The sequence below is a fragment of the Mauremys mutica genome, chromosome 7 (assembly GCF_020497125.1).
Source record: "Mauremys mutica isolate MM-2020 ecotype Southern chromosome 7, ASM2049712v1, whole genome shotgun sequence".
In the NCBI taxonomy this organism is placed as follows: domain Eukaryota; kingdom Metazoa; phylum Chordata; order Testudines; family Geoemydidae; genus Mauremys; species Mauremys mutica.
In genome coordinates, this window is record NC_059078.1 from 40,831,690 (window position 1) to 40,857,433 (window position 25,744).

Sequence of the window (25,744 nt, forward strand, 5' to 3'; positions counted from 1 at the left end):
CCCAACTGGGAGTCAACTGACCAGTCATAGGTCCACTAGTCTCTTCCCTCTTAAAGAGCCAGTGTCAGCCTGTGACCACTCCCAGTGAGGCAAAGAATACAGGAAATACAAGAAATTGGTCAAATAGAGTAGAACCTCAGAGTTATGAACACCAGAGTTACAAACTGATCGGTCAACCACACACCTCATCAGGAACTGGAAGTTCACAATCAGGCAGCAGCAGAGACAAAAGAAAAAAGAAACAGCAACTATGGTACAGTACTGTGTTGACTACTAAAAAAATAAAGGGAAAGTTTTAAAAAAAGATTTGACAAGATAAGAAAACTTTCTGTGCTTGTTTAATACAAGAACTAGGGGTCTAATACAAGAACTAGGGGTCACCAAATGAAATTAATAAGCAGCAGGTTTAAAATAAATAAAAGGAAGTTCTTCTTCACACAGCACACAGTCAACTTGTGGAACTCCTTACCTGAGAAGGTTGTGAAGGCTAGGACTATAACAGCATTTAAAAGAGAACTGGATAAATTCATGGAGGTTAAGTCCATTAATGGCTATTAGCCAGGATGGGTAAGGAATGGTGTCCCTAAACTCTGTTTGTCAGAGGGTGGAGATGGATGGCAGGAGAGAGATCACTTGATCATTACCTGTTAGGTTCACTCCCTCTGGGGCACCTGGCATTGGCCACTGTCAGTAGACAGGATACTAAGCTAGATGGACCTTTAGTCTGACCCAGTATGGCCGTTCTTATGTTCTTATGTTATGTTCTTATGTTCATTTAAATTAAGACTGTTAAAATCAGCATTTTTCTTCCGCATAGTGAAAATTCGAAGCTGTATTTAGTTAATGTCAGTTGTGAGCTTTTGAAAGAACAACCGTAATGTTTGGTTCAGAGTTACGAACATTTCAGAGTTATGAACAACCTCCAATCCCAATGTGTTGGTAACTCGGAGGTTTTACTGTAAGCAAAACATACATATTTAGTGGGAAATCTGATCCAATACAGCTGCAGGAGTATAACTGAGAGCAGAATATTGTTCTCTTCTCTTCACTACTTTTTTCCATTTAAGTCTTTGAAAAATTGGCTGTATAAACTTATGCAATCAGCATCAATGCAGTAAATCAGCAAAGGTGTAGCTGACTCTGGCAGTGTTAGAAGGCTCATACATTTTCAGGTGGGTGACCTCTTTTCAAACTATGATTCCAAGGAGTTATGTCCACCCTTTTCTTCAGAACTAAGGATCTTTTCTTACCACTTCAAAGGATGTGTTCAGTAAAAGATTGATCAATTTCTTCTTTATTGTGCAAGTTTCTCTCTTTTAATATCCTAGATGATTAAGCACTGCAGCAACTGGATATTTTGGAGAGGATCTTCCCTTTAAAAACTTAATTGTAAAGCACAGAGGATTTTGAGTCCTTCCCATCAGTACTTTCTCTTTGTAGGCAAGGAGGGGGTTGAGAATACATTCCAATCAATTGTCCTTCACTTGTCAAGTTAGGATCCATTCATGCCCCATTGCTAACCCCGGCGGCATATGGTGAGGCCTCAGAGACAGGAAATTTGTAGGCATAGAGGTGCCATCATGAAAAGCATCAGCATGGGTAAATATATACAAATGCAGTTTTACAGTCTACTGCCCATGAATCCAAACAGTTGCCATACAAATAGAGACTCTTTTTCTTTCTGGTAAACATTATATAAAATGTTACCTTTCTTACACTGTTTCTTGCTAAAACCAAACAGAGCCATTCCTATAGTCATCTGGAAATACATATAAAAATGTAACATCATTCATTTACTCCCACCTTTAAAGCTAGAGGAGAATTCTGTTATTTGCTTCTTTCATTAAAACATATCTCACATTCAGCCTCAAGATGGCAATGCAATTGTAATAGTTGCTTACTTCCAATGCTGAGCCTTGAATCTCATCAGGTATTTTTTCCACTGCTAGAGATAAATATCAAGAATGGTGTTATTGCTGTAGATATTATAGCTAAAAATGTGGAAGCATTTAAAAATCTGGAAGTTAACAGCTAAAAGAAGTTAGATAAATACTAAACTATCCTCTGAGTTTGTACAATACATGATTTATTCCAATAGCATAATAGCGCTGTACATCTAAACAAGATCCTAAAACCTGTCATATACCCTCACTATAACAAGTATAATTAGATAACAAGCACTAACAACTTTGCTGCATCATCTTTTTTTTAAGTATTGCTAGTGCAGAAGTTTTTAGCTATACGGACGCTTAAAGAAGTAATGATTATGTTATTTTTGATAGAGGGAGAGGACAACTTTTTTTTATCAGGATAATAAGATAACCTGAACCTCAAAAACTATTGGACCAATTTCCTAATGAAGCACTGGAGTTTTAAAGCAAAAACATCATGCTTATCTTTCACATATATTTATGCCAAATTTGCTACCACTTGAACATTTGCTTTGCCTGAAGAGTAAGGTATTATTCTTATTTATGACTGTTCACTGAGCACCAGAACGTATAGCTAAATAAAGACATGGTCCCAGCTCTGAACAGTAGGGACATGGGCGACAAATGGGGCAAACATGAGATCATGAGTTATCTTTGTACTACATCACACATCTGGTTGCAGGTTTTGTGTGCACGTGCATGTTATGGTTACTTTGGTATTAGTTAATTGCTGTGAACTCATATCTTGGTGGTTACATTTTATATACCACATGTTTGTGTGTGCCCATATAAATATATGTGTACACATGTAGATATATACAGTAGAACCTCAGAGTTATGAACAACAGAATTACAAACTGACCAGTCAACCACACACCTCATTTGGAACCAGAAGTATGCAATCAGGCAGCAGATACCAAATACTGTATAGTACATTACTGTGTTAAACATAAACTACTACTAAAAATATAAGGGGAAAGTTTAAAAAAGATTTGACAAGATAAGGAAACTGCTTCTGTGAATGTTTCATTTCAATTAAGATGATTAAAAGCACCATTTTTCTTCTGCATCGTAAAGTTTGAATGCTGCATTCAGTGAATGTTAGTTGTAAACTTTTGAAAGAACCACCATAACGTTCTGTTCAGAGTTACAAACAACCTCCATTCCTGGGGTTCATAACTCTCAGGTTCTGCTGTATTCACTTACATATACATACACACATATTGTGAATAATATTTTTAACTTGGGAATATATTTTTACACATTCCCTCCAACCCACCCAAATATTTATTGTGATTTTTTTTTTAATTTCCGGACTAAGTGAATTTCTCCTTCTCTTTCCTTCCTGTCACTGCCTTCCTCCATACTCTGGACTTTTCTGTCAATCTCACCTTCTGATATCGCCAAGTACAGTCCTTCTGGGTCAGCCCCACCACTAGGCTCCCAGACACTTTACAACAAATAATCCATTTGCTATTCACTGTCGTCGTACCATCCATCAGTTTTACCTGTCTGCTTTGCATTCCTATGTCTTCCTTGTTCATTCTGCCGCTCTGATGCTCTGCTCTTCAGAAGGTCTATGGAGCACAGCAGCAGTGGAATACCAGTGGAAGTCAACTGGGGGCATTGGGACCTATGAGCCCCCTTGTCCTCACCACATGGCCCCCTCCTATCAAACATGAGACTGAGCTGATGGCCGTTCATTCTCTGTTTTATTGCAAGATCTATAACTTCCCACCACTCAAGAAGCATCAGATGAATTTTAAAACTCATTCTAGCTGCATTGAGACAGTTCTGGTGCTGTAGATATATCTAAGCTGACACCTGTCCTCTTCCTAAATACTTTGCCCTGCCATTCATTTATTTTCATATGCATGACATTTACATGTATTTAAATGCGAGGGAGGTTACAAACCACATTCCCTCCTCATGGACAAGTATAGTAATGCACGATACACTCCCAAATCAAGGGGTAATTAAATTTGTTCAGCATTGTAGGACACATTTATTGTTCAGAGACGGTTATGTGACTCTAGATATGCTGACATATTCCTCCCTAAAGATACTGTTCTCAGCTAATTTCTATAATGAATATTTTCATTAAAAATAATAATAGCAATTAGAATGAATAAAACAGCAGGTGGACAGCCAGTAATTAACATACAAGCATACAGTAAACAAGTGGTGTTTGTTTTTCTCTGCCTCTCTTATTTTAGGAATCATCAGCTTTAGTGCTAATGTAACTTGCTAGTGTAAGATGTGTGTCATAAGATAAAGGACCAAATGGAGCCAGGTAATCGTGAGTTCTAATCCCAACACCGACACTAACGCCTTCCATGGCCTAATTTTTCAAAAGTGGCTAGTGATTTTCAGTGGCCAAACTGAGATTATGTAAAGAGCCCTGATTCTCAGAGGGTGGGTGTTGAGCTTCAGACTTCACGGAGACTACTCTTATGCTTAAAGTTAAGTGCATAAGGGCCAGAGTGCTCAGTATCATGTTCGCCTGTACCCTACACCCTCCTCTTCTTCAGCTAGAACTCCTCCTTGAAATTCTTGTCCATAACAGATATAGAATCAGAACACATATGGATGGTCACCAATACACATTTTGTTACTGATGCCTTTATATATAGGAGATACAGAGTTTTAAAAAAAGTTTTAGACTCTGATCTACTGCTTCTCAAAACAAAGGTTTCACTGAAGTATCAATTCTTGTTCAATATAGCAGGACCTACACTTTCATTTAATTACATATTCCCTGCCCATGAAGCACATCTTACTATATAACAAAGAAAAATTAATGGGAAGAGTATCATTTTGTGCCTATTAAGGCATTCAGCCTATCATTATTGTCAGTGATCGCTGTCCAAATGTAACGGCTCTTGGGATCTGTAATGGACTGCAAAAATTTTGGCCAGGGTTGCCACTACTAGAAGCAGTAACCAAAGTTGTCTGACTGCTGGTGGAATGAGCTGGTGGTCTCAGTTCAGTTCCCAGTGTCCGTGTCTATAGCCTCTATCACAGTTGTCACCTTTTCTGGGAGATTCAGCAGAGTGTTTTCGGACCTAATCAATAACACAGACCAAACTACCCTCTTCTTTCCTAAAAGCAACCCCTCCAACACAAGAGTTAAGGGCTTGTCTACAGGTAAAACGCTATAGTGGCACAGCTGCATTACTGTAGTGCTTCAGCGTAGACACTAACTGCACTGACAGGAGGGGGTCCTACCATCAGCAAAGGTAATCCACCTCCCTGAGAGGCAGCAGCTACCTAGCACTATCTACATGGGGATTTAGGCTGACCTAACTACGCTGCTCAGGGTGTGGATTTTTCATACCCTTGACCACTGTAGTTAAACCAACCTAATTTTCTAGTGTAGACCAGGTCTCAGACACGTTAGCAGGAGAGTGTGAAGCAGTTTGTACTCCTGCTACATAGGCTGTTAATAGAGAACTGACACACTCAGGGCTTTCACTGCAGCCCTTCGCACTGGCACTCAAAATTCGTCGTACAGGTGTTTATTTAATCTGAAGCTGAAGCTATTTGAAACCGGAGATAGAGACCTCCTCTCCCACACCCTTACTACAGCCATTTAGATCAAGCCCCAGCACTATTTTGGGACAGAGAACCCATATTTTGGATCTGTTACAAGCTCTGCTGTTTACATTCACTTCTCTCTTTCTAAAGAAACACCTGAGCAACTGGAGAACAAAGCCAAGGAATGCTCAGGTACAACTGATAATTAAATGCCCATAAATTCCATTAATGCAGAGTTAACATTGCCCTGTGGTGGCTAGTGGCCTTCTGGGATGTGGAGAGTGGCTAAACTTACACCTTCAAAAAGCAGGAAATACAGAGTTAAGCTACATGCCACCCGCCCCACAACGCAACCCAGCAATAGCCACTGGGAATGGTTTAGTAAGGGGGAGGGGATGCCATAATAAGTAGACAGGAGGAAGTTCAGAAGGTATGTGCTGTTGCTTGAGTCGTGCACCACAGATTTGAATTCCATCATTTATCTGCATGCACTCCAGCTGCGCTCACTGTGTTAGGTGCAGCTGTACTGAATGCAGGGCTGGCTCTAGGCACCAGCAAACCAAGCACGTGCTTGGGGCGGCATAATTTCAGGGGCGGCATTCCGGACACTTCGGCAGTTGTGCTCCTGGAGGTTTTTTTGTTGTTGGTGGTAGTGGTTTTGCTTCGGCAGTTGCGCTCCCAGAGGCTTTTTTTGCTTGGGGCAGCAAAAAACCTAGAGCCGCCCCTGACTGAATGGTGGAGGGATTAGATGGAGCAGCTTGGCAGAGCAGTGACTATAATACGAGGCAAGATGCATTTGTACCTTGGGGGATCAAGTGTGTGTCATTTCAGCACTGAGTTTTATAGGGCATCTCCACAGAGGTGTAGATAAGTGTTCTCTCACCATGGGGATTGTCAGCCGTCAGGTGGCACACAGGACAGTGGTCACCAGGACTTAGTGAAGGCAATGTCTCAGAAGGCATCTGTAAACGTAGAATGCTAGTGTGTGTATAACTGACATACTGGGGATTGTTTAAAGAGGACACAGTTAAGGTTGCAATGTGGGGGTGGCTTGTACCTTAACATGTCATTCCTGGTTTTCAGCAATGTACGTTTAGCCACTCTACATCCTGGAAGACCACTAGCCACCACTGGGCAACCTTTACTCTGTGTTAATTACGTTTCTGAGCCCTTAATTTCCTTGCTATTTAAAAAAAATGTCTCAGCATCCCCATTTTCCACAGCCCAACTCTCCCACTCTTCTTCCTCTGATTCCTTGGCAACAATTCAGCTAGCTACAAAATGCACTGGCTGCACGTTATCCTGCCCCTTCATCATCTCCCATCTCTCTGTCTGTGCAGCACAGCCTGCTTCTCCCTCCCCAACCATCCTCTGCACAAAGAGGCAGGGATCAGCATGAGACCTGCAGGTGGAGGAGCGGGGTAGAGAATGCAGGAACAGTGCAGGGATTAGCATGGAGACAGTGAGGACATTTTGTGAAGTGGGAGACAGATGTGGGAGGAGGCATGAGAGGAAGGATGGCTCAGTGGTTAGCGCCTGGGACTTGGGCGATCTGGGTTCAATTCCCTGCTCCATGACTTAGCCCTTCTTGCCCCAGTTTCCCATCAGTAAAATGGGAATGGACCCTCCTAATTTCCAAGCACAGACCAGGCCTCAGAGAGATGTAAAGCGGTCCATTCATTTGTTTCAATGAGATGTTCTCAGCTAAATGAGAACACCCCCATGGAAATGAATGCTGCCTGAAGCAATACCTCTGAGAGGTGTGACCTGCTTCATTCATCTCAGTGGATGTTCTCATCCTTCCCTTCCCAGTGTCCTGTGATATACGTCAGACATGCCCATTCTCAGCTCCTCAGCACAGTGTTCTTGGTGTATGCGCCGAACATGCCTGTTCTCAGCTCCCCATCCAGATTGGCAGGACTCTCCAGATCACACAGGACCAGGAAGAGGGACTTAGACTACTCTCCTCCAAGGGTCAGCCCCTTCCTGCAATATCCCAGCTCACATGGGGGATAGAGGGGCTCAGACAGTCGCTCCAAGAGAAGCAGGGCCCCCAAGATCTTGGCACACACTCAGGGATCAGGGAGAAGGGCTCATCAGACCCCCCAATATCCCAGCACAAATGTGGGAGGGGATAATGTGGGGCTGACAGGCCCTTGTGTTCCCCAACTCAGCCAGCCATTCACCCCATATTCCCCTGCCCAGTATCTCACCCCTCCTCCCTCCCCGTAATCTCCCCTTGCCACAGTGGCAAACCTCTTCTTCCATTTCTCCCACTTCTCCACCCCCTAATCCTCCCTCCCCTCTCTGCACTCTCATAACCCCCATAGTCCCAGCCAGGGCCAGCTCCAGGCACCAGCACAGGAAGCAGGTGCTTGGGGCGGCCAACGGAAAGGGGCGGCACGTCTGGGTCTTCGGGAGCAATTTGGTGGCGGGTTCCTCAGTCCCTCTCGGAGGGAAGGACTGGCCATTGAATTGCCACCCAAGAATGAAGCAGCACGGTAGAGCTGCCGCCGAAGTGCCACCAATCGTGGCTTTTTTTTTTTTTTTGCTGCTTGGGGTGGCAAAAAAGCTGGAGCCGGCCCTGCTCCTGGCGCTACTCCCACCTACCTCCCACCTGGCCCCTCACTGCTCCCATCCCCACATATTCCCTAACTCTGCACCAAATAAGTTATAAGAATCTTAAAAAGTTCTGAACCCCTCACGCTAGGAATGCTTTATCAGGAATGCCTTGCCTATAAGCACACTCAGGTCCATTGTTCAGGAAACACAATTACATTATTCTAATTTTTCATCTTCCCTCTAGTTAATCAATGCTAGTTGATTAATCCACATTTTGTGCTTGTCTTTACTGAATTTCATCTTTTAGACCAATTCTTCAATTTATCAAGATCATTCTGAATTCTAATCCTATCCTCCAAAGTGCTTGCAACTCCTGCCAGCTTCATGTCCTCTGCAAATTTTACAAGCATACCCTCTGCTCTCTCATCCAAGAAATTAATGAGGTCAATGTAGAGTCAATGTAGAGATCAGTTGGGGGACAATCAGAGCCAGAGTTTGAGTCCCAGGTGTGCACACAGAAAAACCGATTTGATAAAATGCTGGATTCTTTTCAGGGGACAGTATCCCAGGAACTCCTTGCTCAAATGACCTCAAATTGGGCCCACAAACAATACCCAGTACCTTGATGAGGCAAATTGGAATGAGGAAATTTCAGGACAATCCAAATAAGTATTTAGAACATTTAGAGTCATCCTTTAAACTGAAAGTGCATCTGAACCTTAACTAAAGCAGAGTTGGCACTCTGCTATGACAATGTAAAAGTGGTTGGTATAAGCTTTACAGATAGAAGGAACAAAAGCTGGCATTTTCAGAGCATGAGGACCCAGCCATACTGAAAAGATAGAATATAAAAATGAGGTAGAGAACTCAGCACTTGAAAGCTCAGAGGAACTGAAAAGACAGATGAATAGCTGCTTAGAAAGCTATAACAAACCATGGAATGCAAATCACACAAAGACAAAAGATGCAAGAACTTCAAACTAAACTGTGCCTTGAAGAGAAACTTAATTTATTTAATCCACAGTAAACATACTTGGCACTGTGGTTCAAATACTGTTCTCCTAACACAGAAACACAGTAGTCTCCCTGGAACGGTATTTAAACAGACCTCTCCAGCTGAAGAGGAAAACAACCTTTACGAGCACACATGAATTATACTTGGAAATTGTGGAGTAAATCCAAATAAACAAGAGTAAAGACAAAAACTGGAAGCATGAATGTGAAGTTTAGTCCCATCCATTTCCTCTTGCTCCTTTGGAAAAGATTCCATAATTATCTAGTTTATGGCACTTAGTTTCACAATGCAAGAATTTCATATGTTGCAAACTTTCAATATTTATACATTTACATTAATACACATAGTGTCAGCATCTCTCCTATTCTCTAACTACTAAAAAGACGGCAACAAAGCAGCACTTCCAAACCAGATGACACTCCAAATTCCATTTTAAACACTCCATCCTAGAACTGACCGGAGGACAATAATTCCATCCCATGACAACTTTCAAGGTTTCTGTTTTTATTCCGCATTAGAAAGGAAACAAAACCTGTCAAATGCTTTTGTGAAATGGAATTATGACAAAACATCTGGTTTTGGCTTGAAAGCTGGGCTTTCCCTTTGGGTCCCTTTCTTGGAAAGTGGCCAGAGAATTCAATGAGGACCCCAGAAACCTTCCCCATCCCAGTCAAAATTTCTCTGGGAAATGTTCTGGCTTTGACAAAATTGCATGTTTCATCAAAAAACTATGTTGTCAAAAACTTCCACTCCACTCCACCATCCTGCCATATTTCTCATTAGATCTCAGTCTCAACTTCACCCTTTTCTCCTAATCTATGAGGAGGGGTGGGGACTGCATTTTTTAAATAATGCAGGATGAAGCATAGATACAAATTGATTGCAATCACTTTGCAATGGGGGGAAAGTTCACCTGTGAAAGTGTAACACTGAATACTCCCCTCTCAAGACATTCTAAACTTAGCCTAGATACAACAGCAGAGTGGGAGGCAGACTACTGGGCCACACGTGTCTTTTAAGAAGGTTCCCTGTGTTTCAAAGGCTGCCTAAGAACCATAACATGATGTGTGCCCGGCAATCACCATGGCAACAGTGAATTTCTTTACAAATGGAAATGGTATAGCAAATAGGCATGTAAAAACCCCTTGTAAACTGACAAACAAGCTACAGCTGCCCTGGGTTAAATGAGCTTGCATACCCTTTTTCTATTAATTTTTTCCATGAATAAACAAGGGATGGGGGATGTGTGTTCACAGTGGCATGTGAGAAATCCACGTACATGCACAAATCCTGTTAACAGGCCTCCCATGCACCCCTTGGAAAACAAAAGCAGCAATGTTTAAGCAGCATGCCTGCCCCCCGCCTCATTAGATTTGTACAGCCCTGGAGGTTGGTAACTCTGGCTCCCTTAGGAATTTGACACTGGGGGAAAGTCATTGTGATGTATTGCAGGAGAAGAATGCAAAATGTGCACTCATTATTAAGACTCTCTGAGTAACATCAGTTGTCAAAAATATGCAGAAAGGCAGAACAATCCTAATCAAAGCTGGACAAAGCAAACTTTTCAAGTTCTCAGATAAACATTTGACAGTCCGATTTGTGAACTGACTTTCAATTGAGCAAGCTTACTAAAGTCATTGCAGTATATGGGTCTATTATACGTGGCGGAGACCAACTCAAAGAACAGGGAGACCAGAACTTCATGGAATCCTAATAGTTTTCACAGTTAGTCCACCCTACTTCATCAGACAACTAGGGGTGTCAGATTTTATTTCCATTGCTCTCCCTTCACGTCCCAATCACTTGTGTTTATTATAGCAACAAGTATCTACATTTCAGTAACAAGAAGTTCAAAATCAGCAACTTGATCTATTTTTCCAAATGTCTTTAAATGTGACTGTCCCCTTCCAGTTGTTAGTTATTACCTAGCCATACTATTTCATTAGGATGATCTTTACATGATTCAATAGCTTCAGAAGCTATAAGGAAGTAACTTGAAGGCTCATGGTGTTGTCATGTCAAAACATACTTTTGCTGAAAATGTTTTACAGTTCACTGGACAGAGGGGAGTACTTCAAAAAATGAATGTTGACAAATAGTCCCAAACCTCTTTTTCAACTCCATTACATCTTTGGGTCCATCTAATGTCATAACCGCCTCCAGGAGTAACATAGTCTAATGTTTATTATGCTGTCAACCCTGGTAAGTGAAGTGCTGTCTGAAACCTGTCAGCTATGCAGAGCTGTGTCATTTTCTCTCTTAGATACCAGGCAAATGACATTCATAATTTTTATGTTCCACTAATCTGTCATCAAGGTCTCAGTTTAACCCAGCATTTATATGATGATCTCTTCTATAGAAGTGACTAAAAAGGCACATTCTCTTTTTTTAAGAATTTATTGCTGCTTTAAAATGTTTAGAGATTTTTTCATTCTTCTGTGCTGTTTTATTTGCAAAGATACCAAATATGTCAACCCTTTAAAAAAAAAAAGGAGAAGCAGATTATCTGAACCATTCCACGGAGATTTATTATTTGGAATACACTCTAAGGGTGCACAATGTCAACAATGCTCAGTCTTTGTCAAACTCTGCTCCCACTGAAATCAATGGTAAACTCCCATTGATTTCAATGGGGGCAGAATTAGGCCAGTGCTGAACACTTTTGAAAATCCAACTGTGACATGCTAAGGTGTCCCTAAAATATACATAAACAACCCCTCCCCCACGCCACCCCCACACAACTACAGTATACTACAGCTACTATGAATGATTATTTTTAATGCCTTTAAGGAATTTCAAATTGAAACACATCTATATACAATCTGCTACATTTTTGTGTATTCCAACTTTGAATGTAATGAAAAATTGGAAGCACCAAAGATTTCCACCTCAGAGATACAATGAACACAGAGCAAGTTTTGAACATTAGTTATTTGGTCCTACCTGTGGGTCAGACAATCGGGATAGGTCAGGATACAAGTAGAATTTTATTCCTTCAGAAGCCCCTGGTAATGTTACTCCTCGAACCAGAAGAATCAGTAGCATGACATACGGGAATGTAGCTGTTACATATACCACCTAGCAAGAAGAAGTAAAACATCAGAAAATGTTTTTTTCCCCAACAAAAACAACAAGAAGATGGTGTTGTTTCTCTGGTAGTAATCCAGATATAAATACACACACAATCTTATGCACCCACTGAATCCTACTTTGAGACCTAATATCCATGCTGGTCTTCTGCAGAGGGATGAATTTCATCCCCAAGCATATTCCTTCTTAAATCATTTAGGCCTGGTAGGAAAATGGGCAAACACTTAATCACAAATAGAGCTGGGTGAATAATGGATTTTTCAGTTCACTGGCAATTCAAGGGGGAAGGGGAGGGTAGAAAAAAATTCATTTGGAGTCAAACAGAATTTTTTTGTTTGTTTTTGTTTAAATTTTGGGAAAATCAAAGAGTTGAAAAAATTATTTCAGGTGAAACAAAATGTTTTGTTTCAATTTTGACCATTTTAAAACTACTGATTATTAAAAAATACTATTAAATGACATTTTGAAACAGAAAGTCAATTTTTGCATTGACAATTGAAATGAAACATTTCAAATTTTTTATACTTTTTTTTACTGTTTTTGTTTGTTTGTTTTACTTAAATACTTTGGTGAATTTGCAAACTGTTGCTGAATCTGCCTTTTTTGAAGGAAAAAAATGGTCAAAAAATTTCACCCAACTCTAATCACAAACATATTGGGACATTCTCTCCAAGTAAGTTACTGCATACCAGTTAAACCAGTTAAACCAGATATGGTACAGTAGAGAAATTAATTGACTTGCCAGAAAAGAATGTGCTGTATTACATATTAACTATGCAGCAACGTATATTGGAAACAATGGTACTCTTATTACTGGTATTGAATGTGTTTGGAAAAATCAGAACAATAGAAAGTATAACGAAGGGAAGAAAATGTGGATTTCCCCCCGCCCCACCTCTCCATTCAAGAGTCTTATACAGTCTGGGTTTTTTGCAATCAATTACTGAACACAGATTATTAGAAATCACACACCATACAAGTAGTTGATTAATAGGTAAAATGGGCATAAAATTTTCCTGTGAACTATCAAGTTTCTAAAACCCACTTCTTCAAACAAACCCACTGTGATAGGAATGTGCCTGCCCCATAGCAACCCTCCCTCCCCAGGCCAACTGGGGCTCTCCAGGCATTCTCTGCCTCAGTTTCCTTCCCAAAGGTGCATCTCCTCAGCTCTCCACTCACAGGTCTGTATGAGAGATGTGGCTCGCCCTCTGGCCAAGTTACAAACAAAACTTGTATTTTTGTTTTATTCCATTTAGACGATAAGATCTCTGGGCATGGAAAGTATCTTGTATATTTGTACCTCAACACACGTTTTATAACACAATATCATGCCAAGCTTTTGCTTTGAGATTTGAAGAATTCTGTGTAATCCTCCTACAAAAGGTAAAGTTAAGAACGAGTTTATAAATAAAGCTACCAGGACACAGAAATGCCTCCAGTCCTGAGCTCTAAGGCGATGCAGTAAGCTATACAATGAGACGAGATCAACATCATTCTCTGTGATGTGCATGGGGCAGCCCCAGCACCATCATAGAAATGTAGACATATATGTCTGGAAGGGACCTTGAGAAGTCATCGATTTCAGCCCCCTGAGCTGAAGCAGGACCAAGTAAACCTAGATCATCCCTGACAAGTGTTTGTCCAATCTGTTTTTAAAAACTTCCAATGACCGGAGATTCCACAACCTTACTGGGAAGCCTGTCCCAGAGCTTAACTACCTTTAGTTGGAAAGTTTTTCCTAATATCTAACCTAAATCTCCCTTGCTGCAGATTAAGCCCATTACTTCTTATCTCACCTTCAGCAGACATGGAGAACAAGGGATCCCTGTCCTCTTTATAACAGCCCTTAACATATTTGAAGACTGTTATCAGGGCCTCACCTCAGTCTTCTCCTTTCTCAAGACAGGACTAAACAGGCACAGTTTTTTTAAAAAACTTTTCCTCGTAGGTCATATTATCTAAACCGTTTATTATTTTTGTTGCTGTCTTTTGGACTATCTCCAATTTATCCAACTCTTTCCTAAAGTCTGGCCCCCAGAACATGGACACAGTCCTCCAGCTGAGGCCATCTTTCTGCCCTCTCATCCATTTTCCTTTAGACTTGTCTCTATGGCTCCAGGGTCTGCACTGAGACACAGGATGGCGGCTGAGCAAGCCAAAGAGAAGGAATGGGAAGAGCAACATTGGGCACACACGTTGCCTGTCTCTAGTCCCATGGATAGCTGTATTATCTTCTCCATGGAGTCACCCTTAGAGGTCTTGTGGGTGATGGATGCAGGGTGTCCAACAGAGCCACACTGCCAGATGGGAGAAGGCAACGAGGGCCAGAGTCTGTGTAGAGGCACAGGGCCTCTGCTTGAATAGTCTAGGCCTCCTGAGGCTTGCCTATGATCTATCAGGTTTGAGAGAGAGAACTGCAGACTTTTCAGTGGGAATTTGGGGGTGGGTTCTCCAAGAGGGGATGATTCCTTCTGTAGGAGGGGATGATCTGGGCCAACGATAGCTCTTTAATTGTTTAATCAGGATATCAGCGTAATAAATTCCTCTCAAACAGGCATGGCCCAAGGTCTGATCAAAGGACTAGGAGACAGGGTAATCCTGAGTTCTAATCCCAGCATTGACACTAACTCACTCTGTGGCAGTAAATCACTTAGGCATAAATTTTGAGATGCGACTAGTGATTTTGTTGCTTCAGTCTCGGGGTGCTCACACTGAGACAGAATGGGCCTAGTTTTCAGAAAGTGCTGAGCATCCAACCCCTAAAAATCAGTCCGCTTCTTTGTGTCTCAGATTGGGCAACCAAAAATTTAGTTACTTAAAATCACTAATCCTGTTTGAAAATGTAGGCCATGTCTTCTGCCTCAGTTTCCTCTCTGTAAAATGGAGATGACGCTAATACCCCCCGGCCTTTCAGAGGACTGCGTAGATTAATTAAGGATTCAATAAAAATGGAAAGCCTTGTTCATGTGCTATGTACGGTTACTGTTCACTATTGATGGAGAAGCCATCTCCTAGGACCAAGTGATTCAACGCTCACTAACCCAGTGCTTCAAAGGGACAAAATTCCATACAGCTGGTTTTTCATAATGAGGCTGACCAATAAAAAAAAGTGAATAAAAGGAAATAAGGATGAAATGCAGTGAAAGAGACTGATCCTGCAGTTCTCTCCTGGCTTCAGTGACAGCTCAGTGAATGGAGAGGCTACAGGATCTATCCCAACAAGATTTCTGTGCTTTTTTGTTCATTCATTTCTGCAATTTCAGTCTCTGTGCATTGCAATCTCTTCCCTCCCCTCCCCTAAAATTAATGGTGGCTGCTGTTAATACCAATTAATCAGGTCAAATGGCTGACGCTGGGGTCACCGTACCTGAATTGAAAGAGTAACATTTTCTTGGATCCTGCTTCATTATGTCATATTACTTCACAATCTGTCATCTCATGCAGCCTGCCATTGCACCATGTCATTTTACATCAGCATGCAGACTGCCCTTTCAGACACAGAGATATTCTTTCCAGGGTGCACCAGGCAAACTTCGCTATACACAGTTTTCTACCGAAGGTGCAATTACAGCTCCTATAAGCCTGAGCTGCAAGGAGGAGGAGGAAGAACCTTAGAAATTCACACTTCCACAGGCAATGGAGGAGAGAAGAGAAGATCAGCCAAGGATACCTCTGCATAACAGCAGTGCAGTTGTCACTCCTCCATACAGCCATCCTGGCATGGAGAGTAAAACCCCAGAGAATTGCCTTGCCCTGCCCAGAAATGCCCCACTGGGGCCTCTGGCATTGCTGAAGGTATTGGAAACCTCACCCCCAGCTCCTCGATTTTCAGTCTGTAAGAGCCAAACTATGGCTGGTACCTGTGCAGCAGCATTAAGGGAGGGAGGGAGGGCTCTCTGACGTCTCTCCTCCCTCTACCACTGCCTTGCAAGGAGAGAGGTACCATAGCGCATCATTTCTACCACACGCCTATGAATCCAATCCACAGGTAAGAGGATAGGCTGATAAGATAGAGGCCTGTGGACAGGTGGGAAGGATCTGGTGTGTTTACAGGCTGTGGCAGCCCTTTGGACCAGTTGGCATTGCTATTAAAATAAAAACAAAGGCGACTTCGGCACTCATAAAGCGACAGAGCTGCTGGAGTTCCATGATCTTCTTGAGCTGAAATGGCCAGTGAAAGATGCTGGATTTGTGATGCGCTGAAATGGGGGCTGGGACAGGAACCCCCAAACTTAGTTCCATTATAAACTGTCATCAGGTTATCAGCTTGCATCTCCAGGCCTGCTGAGCCCCTGGATCCCTCAGGGTTCCTGTTTTGGAATTCTCATTATGTTTGTGTTTATCATTCTGTACAGCACCCAGGGAAGTGAAGGGGGCTTTAGAAATCAAAGTGCTGTTATTATCACCACATCTGTAGGCATTAAAAGTTTGCCTGAAATTGTTTTCTTTTCTTTCAACACATCAAGCCTCTCTGAATATAAATGTGAACACAACTGTTTCTAATTACGTTGAACCCTGTTTTAATTGACTTTAATTGCTTCGTATATTAATTAGCATGCCAATGCCCGGAATGCTTTTTCCAGCTCTCAGCGATGTCGGAGCCAGGCTGGTGTCTGAGCACTTGGGAACAAAATAAAAGTTTCTGACACACCCGTGTCAGCACCAAGTTATTTTATTACAATCTGACAAAGGGCCAGATTGACAAAGGTATTGAGGTACCCAAAGATGCAGTTAGGTACCTACTGGGATTTTTAAAAGCTCTTATGCAGGTTGAGCACCTAATTTCCATAGAAAGTCAATGGGACTCAGGCTGTGTCTACACAGCTCTGCAGTTCAGACTACGGGGTGTGTGTGTGTGAACTGTGCGCTGTAACTCCCCTGTGTGTAGGGTTGGATTTACCTGCTGCGCCCTAGGCAAAGCACTTTCAGCACTCCCCCGCCCACAGCTGACCTTCATGTTTTCTGTAAAAAATGAAACTTTTAACCCACTTTTAAATTTTAGGCACCGCTAGGCACGTGCCTACTGGGCCTAATTGGAAATCTGGCCCTGCCTGTATGGGCACTACTGGACTGTTAACTCTGGACTAGCTACCTTGTTGCACCAGTAGCGTCCACATGCGGCATGCGCTGCAATTCATGCCATGTAGACAAGCCCTTAGGCTCTTAAGTGACTAAATCTCATTTGAAAATGGGTCTTGGGCTCCTAAATCGCGTAGGGCTAGATTTTCAAAAGTATTTAGGCAGCTAAAGACTTAAATGGTAGTTAGATACACAGTGCCACATTTTAAAGGTATGTAGGTGCCTACTGGAATTTTCAAAAGCACATCCATTGAACTCAATGCCTTTTAGGCATGTATGAGCTTTTGAAAATCCCACAAGGAACTTATCTGCCTCTTTGAGTGCCTAAATGCCTTTGAAAATCTGGTCCTCAGCTACTCTGAAATTTTTACCCTAAGTGAAAAGCTAGTCTTTGGGATGGCCAGACCAACAACCACCGCACACAGATTGTGATGCAGCAGGCTCAACTTGTGAGAGATGGCAATAGGTAAAACTAACCTCAGGAGGAAACATAGATTACATCATTAACCTGTTGAGAGAGAGAAAGAAGCACTTAGCACAATGAATTTAGCCACACAGCCAGAAAAGTTAAAAATAGACTGCTCGGGCCGCAGCTACAACAGGACATGTCAGCTTGATGTTCACAGGCTACATCACAGCAACTTTTATCAGGATGAATCTTAAATAGGGAACTGGCTGCAGTGAACTTTAATCCTTCGCTTCACTCTTGCTGTGACCACAGCTGAACTGCCCTTTGGTGGGGAAGGAAGAATTTTTTCATACACTGGTGAGTTTCATTACCTCCTGTCACCACAAGATAATACAATTACGTTTCTATGATGTCAATGACATTTCAACTTCAGATGGTTCCAATTGCTTCCTGTGTAAATACTTACTGGCCATCACCACAGGTTGGGTGGTACAGAACACAAAACAATATGCTAGATCATGGGAAATGAGATTGTCTGAACTGCATTCTGTGTTTTATTTATACTGTAATACAATGTTTTTTACAAAATGAAAGTGTTCAAGTTCACTTAGGTCCAGATTTTTAAACCTATTTAGGCGTTGCTGCCCAGAGCATTTCAATACCTAACTGATTTAGGTGCCTACATCTCATTGTCAGGGCAAGCACCCCCATTAATAGGCCTGAACCCTGCTTTTGAGAGATGCAACTTTACGGTAGTGGTTCAGTCGCTCTGTCTACTGCGTCCTTCACCTCTCCTGAGAATGCCAAAAAGGGATGCCAGTTAGTGCTCTTTGTGGTGTAATGTAGACACCTCTCCTCTTATTGACACTACTAACGTATTTCTCACTGACTACTGAACAGTAGGCAACTGGTGATGACCTTCAGCACTTGTCTACACAGGGAAATGGACCAGCAGAACTACAGTGGTACAATTATACCCCTAGAATTATACCCAGTATAAGTCCCTGTGTGGACATACTATTCCAGAATGAAAGTGATTTTTATTTTTTTATTTTTGCATATCTTATGTTGCACAAAAATAGTCACTTTTATTCCAGAATAGAGAGTCCATACAAGGAGTTATACCAGCATAACTCTAGGGGTATAAAGAATGAGGAGTACTTGTGGCACCTTAGAGACTAACAAATATAATTAAGCATAAGCTTTCGTGGGCTAAAACCCACTTCATTGGATATATGCAGTGGAAAATACAGTAGGAATATATATGTATACACACAGAGAACATGAAAAAATGGGTGTTGCCATACCAACTATAACGAGAGTAATCAGTTAAGGTGAGCTATTGTCAGCAGGAGAAAAAAAATGTTGTAGTAATAATCAGGATGGCCCATTTCCAACGACTGACAAGAAGGTGTGAGTAACAGTAGGGGGAATAGTTCTACTTTGTGTAATGACCCATCCACTCCCAGTCTTTATTTAAGCCTAATTTAATGGTGTCTAGTTTGCAAATTAATTCCAATTCAGCTGGTCAATTTCCCCACGTGGACAAGCCCTAAAGCACTACCAGTCTGGGCTACATTTAGACTAAGAACCTACAAGAGAAAGGTCCAGATCCCATTATCAACTCTTGCACCATCCTGCCCACCTCCCACTTATTTATTTTATAAAATCAAACTCCCTTCCAAACCACTTACTGTTGCAGATAATCATACCATTCTGTGACATTGTACAAGGGTTTCCCTTTCCAATATCAATGCGTGCAGCAAAACTGCCAGTTTTGAATGACATTTGAAAGGGGTTTTTTTTTTTGCTTATTGGGAAATGACACACAAAAATGGAGAGAACCAGCCAAACGTCTAACCTCACTATTTGCGCTCTCTGTGTTGCAGTTTTATTCACTATCGTCTGCTTTTATCCTGGTATGTTTATCCACAGAGAGCAATCTGCTCCAGAATTGTGTTGTGAACCATTCTTAACCAGACTGCTTACAAATGTAGATTTTTTTTCTTCTTAAACTCTGATGAGTCATACATGATTGCAAACAGTTTCTCCTGGAGTAGAAAACAGTACAAATACCAAAGAGGTAAGAAAAGTGACGGTAATGGGCTCGGAGAGAGGAAGAGTATGCATCAGAGATGGGGAAAATTCACTATGAGCTCAATATGGTGAGCTAGAAAATAAAGGCCAGCAAAGGACATTCACTGAAATTACATGTGAAACTTGTTAACTGTGCAGTGTTCAGAGAAAGCAAAAACTTTCTACATGTGCGATGACATCATCAGAGAAAGATGCACAGATTCTAACACTGCACTATGCATGGAGTATTGGCTGGGAGGCCACAGTGTCTCTCAGAAGTTACAGGAGGTGGACAGGGAAACCACAGTGGGAGATTTGGTTCAGTGCTGCTAACTAGGGCTGATTCTGGGAGAGGGCAAGAGTGGCAGTCACCCAGGGCATTAACTTTCAGGGGGTATCATGTCACTGTGCTGCTCAGGTGGGTGCTCATTTGTTTTGCTTGGCTGATTGGGGTTGGGGGTCCATCCTACACTACAAAAAGGCTAGGGACACTCTTGCTGATGAATGAGACTCTGATCCTGCACCAAAAATCTTTTGGGCACTGGGAGTCTGCCAGCACAATCTCGGCTGCAGATCCTAGGTTAAAACTGGAATTGTATGAAAAAGCACTAGGGGAGGACAGTAACTAGGCACTGGAGCTAGAACCCAGTCAACAACATGTAGTGAACTACGTATTTGACTAATTAACTTTTTTTGTATTAATGATTTTTCTAAAAACAGCATACAATTTCCCCTAATGCACGTTACTATAAATTATTTCCCAAATAATTTCTGCCTACTGGTTTGTCTGTAAACTGCCCACAGGCTGTTAAAATCAAGATTAAATGTCTTTCTAAAAGAAGTGAAACTGTAAGTATTTGATATTCAAGCTATGGTGGTCGGTTTTGATTGACCACATAGATCACATAGTCTATTCCTTACTGGAAGAATCAATTGTCCATAGCAAAAACTTGCATTTACACATTCAGACTTAATTTTGTATGTATATTCTTCAATAGTTGCTTAAAATTCACTGTTTTGGCAAAGATTCCTGACATCAAACTTGTTCACTACAATAGAAAGCAAACATAAAAAAGGACACACACATGGTTAGAGAGATTTCCCTGACAAACTTGAACAAACATATCTGATCTATTTATTTTTTCCAGTGTTTGCCTCACCTTCTAATCATAGCATTTCCTCCTAATAAAGAAAAAAGTTGAAAGGAGATGATGAGCTTCTAATGAGAATCATTTCATGCATTATTCAGACCTTGATAATATCCAATATAATAAATGTTCTACTATGGATTTTCCATATTCAGAAGGAAGGAAAGCTATACACGTTTTTGCTATTATGTCATGGTAACATTAAAAAAAATCCATGACATAAGAAAACAGAAATGTTGGCAAAATGAGAGACAAATGCATCGGTATAAACTACATGAACAATTAATCACATGCACAACTGTGACAATTGTGATAATTGTGCAGGTAACGAGCCAATTATATATCTAACTGGCCAGTTGCATGCACAATTACCATAATAAATGAACAACCACAACAAATGTGCACTCAGATTGCACTCATGCATTTTGCACATGCAATTTTGAGCATGCAGGTCTAAAAAAACTGGGCTGAAAAATACAGCTCAACTGGAGCCTTGAAGCTCAGATCTGAATCTATTGTAGTTTCAAACGCTCCTATAGTTCTGGGGTGTTCATAGGTCATGTTACAATTTGGGTTCAATAAAGAAATAGATCTCTGTCAAACTCAGAGTAACTGGAAAGCAGATCCAGGGCTCTTCTGTGGGCTCAATTCTAATTAAAAACAGCCACCTAAGTGAGGCTGCTGACTATAAGTGGAGTAGGTTCCACAGGAGACAGGTAACTACACAAAACTGTTCTACCTAGAGGTCAATGTCATAGGCCAGCACTAACTCCTGGGGAACTTGTTCCCCAATTTTACACAGGGGTTAGCCAGTGGATCTACACAGTAACAGACCTACTAGCCGTATCCCCCAAACACCCATGTAGTCATATGGATGGAGCCTGCTCTGAAAGACTTCGGACCTCCCAGTGCTGGATCTGGTATACTGTTTCACCCGTACAGTGGTATCACACTGCTTCAGATTCCTACCAGGCCGTACATACTCACAGAGGAGAATTGGCAGATTATCCCCTAGACAATAAATATTTTGGGAGGTAACTCAGGAACAAAATATGTTGCTCTTCATCCCTTACCCAACCATTGTCATTGACCCTGCATATACCTTGTATATTATTAGCATAAGGGCTCCAGCCTTTATTGACTTACAGGTCTTCATTGGGTTCTGCTGGCGCAGGCCCTAACTGAAGACCTTTTCTGCCCAGGATGGGGTGGGGAAAGTCAAAACAGTGCAAGGTCCCCAGAACTCATGGTTCACCTAGGATCATGCCAGCACAGCACCAAAATGGCCAGGAGGGTTCCTGGCTGAGGAATTAAGGGATATGTGCTAACCCAGAGCGTGCCCCAGGCAACCTCCTCTGCTTCAATGAAGCCCCAACAGTGACATAAATCTGTCAGAATCTCTGGGGAGGGCATCAGGCCATACACCAGCTGTGAGCTTCCCCGCAACACAAGTCTTCAGTACTGCACAGGGTGCAACTTCCATCTCCACATACATGCCAGCAGGAATCAATGAAGTGCTCCCACCTCCCCAGTCCTGAAAATGATCTTTTGAAAAAGTGGCATTTAGTGTACACCTACCTCAGGAACCACTGTAATCAAAGAGAGCCAGTGAATACAAAAGGCATGCGTGCAGCTGATTGCAAACACTCATCTGCCCCAGAGGGAATTACTAATTTGTTAAACTACTGTGCTCTCGCAAATGGCATGTGCTCTTAATACAAAACCTGTGGTGCAAAAGAACATCTGTGGTGTAATGTTTCTAATTTCAAAATGGGAAGGTGGATATGGCCTCTAGCAAGAGGAGCCATCACACCTCGGCAAGCAGGTACAGATCTACCAGTGTAAATAAAAAATAAATCACACCACTGTAGGCTCATTAGTAGCCCTGGCACCCACAGGGGTTTTAACCTGGAAGAGCTGGTCACTTAAATTAAAAATGATCTCCCCCATAAATGAGAGCGTGGAAGTTTTACTGTAGAGTGGCACGTAAAATGCTATTCATAGGTGTCCTAAAGATTCAAATACTCTGAAAGAAGAATGCTAATTTATTGCATTTTGTAAAATCTACTGTACAAAGAGGAGGAAATGCCAACTACTGTAGTTATGGGCAAGGAAGAGGAGGATGGGTACGAACAGAGATGCAACAACAGCAAGTTTCATCTGCTATCTTGGAAAAGCTCAGTAATTCAAGCAAAGCTGAAATGTTTAAATATGAAGAACCCCCATCAAGCGGGAAATCACCACAGCCCCAAATACCTCAAAATCAAATGCTGCTACTTAATCAAGTAAAAGTCAACTTGAAATCTAAGGGATGAATTTTAAAGATCAATTGGGACTAATAAATCAGCTGACTGTTATTTTTGAAATGGTCTTTAAGGGTCTTTAAAAAGTAAAAGCTCTTCTAAACCAAAGCTGTTGCTAGGCAAAAGCTTCCAGGATTTCCAGATGCTGAGCTCAGTTACACCTATGCAGAGAGACCAGTATCTAGCCTAGACAGCTTTTAACAGGGGTTGTGGTTCTGGACTGGGCTGGTAAAGAACAACCCCAGGTTATCGCCACTAGTTTGACTTTCAGCTAGAATTTACAATGGGCCAAACCCATCCCTCAATATCACCGAGTAAATTTTCAGTCTTCACTGGAGTTACACAGGTGAGTATGAGGGAGGAATTAGGCACCATGTGAGTTTGCTTTCTAGAGGCCAATTTTACCACTGGATGTGCACATGCAGCCCTCACTGAACTCCCCTGAAGGCAGAGCTCTGCCTTGGCTGTCCTAGCTGGAAGCGGGTTTAACACGCCTGAACGGATTCTCTCACGCACTCCTTTTCCTTTGATCAGGCAGCATTAAAGAGAACTGCTTGCATCTCCTCAGGCGGCATAGAGCACTTCCCTCCACACCCAGCATGGGGATGTTTGTGGAGGTATCACAACCAGAGCTGTTGTTTTCCAGCTATTCCCAAAAGGTGGAGGGTCTCTGGGGGGCCACTGCCAACTGGCACAGGTTAGTTTAAGCCCCAGGCTATGCTAACCTATTCAGGGGCTTAAACTAAGGTGGAGCCAGTAAGTCACAATCAGTTTCCTGACAGTCTTCCCCTTCACCCCACTTCTATGCCAAGCGGGTCTTGGCTACAGTATAGGACATAGCCAGTTTATTTTTGAATTAGAGAGGTACTTATTTAGTAGAGCATATAAATATGTTTTTGTCCCAGTATATCATTTTCATATTTTTGGTCTAACTACAAATATTAAAAGCCTGAACCATCAACATTTAAAGGGAATTTTCTTTGCAATTCTGCATCAGCCACAATCCCATGTTCAGCCTCTCTCGATGTAGTCCATCAATCTTCTAAGCAATCAGACTGACATCCAGTGGTCAGTGTTAAAGTTTCAGCACTCATCAGCCATCACCACTGTTCTGGGAGATACCACAGTGTTTCTTAATACTTTAGAATAGGAAATATCTCAGGAGCTGCTGTGCAGTGAGTGTTGGTAAAGGGTAATATTTTAATGTCACCCTCCATAGATAACACAGACATCACTGCAGTATCTCATAAATCTACTCCCTCTTTGCATCTTCTGTGATCATGAAATGGGGTTGTGTGTTGAGATGATTCATGCTTTTACATCATAATATACAACCTATCTTTTATTATTTAAAGAAAAGGCATTCACTTGTCTATCCAAGAGAGGAAATAAAATTGGTCTTGTTTCTTCCTCTTAGGAATACAGGTCCTTATCACCTGTTCACTGTTGTGAGATGTATTTACTGTAAAATTGTTGCAATTAAAAGTGTATCTTCAATAGCTTCACCACTTAAAATATAAACAAACATACTCTGTCTCCATCTTTCCTTTGCATTTCAACTCCCTGCACCTATTACATTAACCATAGTATTCTTGTGGCTCACACCTTTATTATATCAATGGACTGCCTCCACTAGCACAGCAGCTGTTCCCAACTGCTAAACCACTCATGCCCTGGTTACCGAACTTCCAATCTGAGTGAAAGGCTAGTAAGATGCAGAGTAAATATGAGGGAAAGGAAGACATTGTGGCTAAGGCATTGGGCTAGAATTCAATCTGGTTTCAGCTCTCAGCTCTGCCAAAGATTTTCTGTTGACCCTTGAGCAACTTACTTAATCTCTTTGTGCCTCAGTTCCCTTGGAAATGCCACCACATCACTCTGGGAGTGCCAGATATTTAGAGTACCCAATGTAGCAATGGAAGCTCCAGCACTGAAGCTGTCTTTGTCGCTCAGGTAGAAAGGTATATCATTATGCTTTTGCAGCTCTTTACACTGGTTTTGTATTGCATCTATTGTAGCTGACTTCAATGAGATATACAGAATTAAGGTTTGTAAATCTCAAAAACCATGTCACACAAATCATGTCAAACCAATCTGATAGCTTTCTTTGATAGGATAACGAGTCTTGTGGATAAGGGAGAAGCGGTGGATGTGGTATACCTAGACTTTAGTAAGGCATTTGATATGGTCTCACATGATATTCTTATCAATAAACAAGGCAAATACAACTTAGATGGGGCTACTATAAGGTAGGTGCATAACTGGCTGGATAACCGTACCCAGAGGGTATTTATTAATGGTTCCAAATCCTGCTGGAAAGGTATAACAAGTGGGGTTCCGCAGGGGTCTGTTTTGGGACTAGCTCTGTTCAATATCTTCATCAACGACTCAGATATTGGCATAGAAAGTACGCTTATTAAGTTTGCAGATGATACCAAACTGGAAAGGATTGCAACTGCTTTGGAGGATAGGGTCATAATTCAAAATGATCTGGACAAACTGGAGAAATGGTCTCAGGTAAACAGGATGAAGTTTAATAAAGACAAATGCAAAGTGCTCCACTTGGGAAGGAACAATCAGTTTCACACATA

General features: G+C 41.7%; 1 protein-coding gene across 2 annotated transcripts in view; it reads right to left on the minus strand.

The window, feature by feature from the left end:
- SLC6A11 (solute carrier family 6 member 11) overlaps positions 1–25,744 on the minus strand; it is a 184,119-nt gene that overhangs the window by 95,597 nt on the left and 62,778 nt on the right. For both annotated transcript variants that reach the window (XM_045023765.1, XR_006581017.1), the window contains exon 7: positions 11,989–12,123. In XM_045023765.1, coding sequence (XP_044879700.1) covers positions 11,989–12,123 — 135 coding nt within the window. The remainder of the gene's footprint in view (positions 1–11,988; positions 12,124–25,744) is intronic.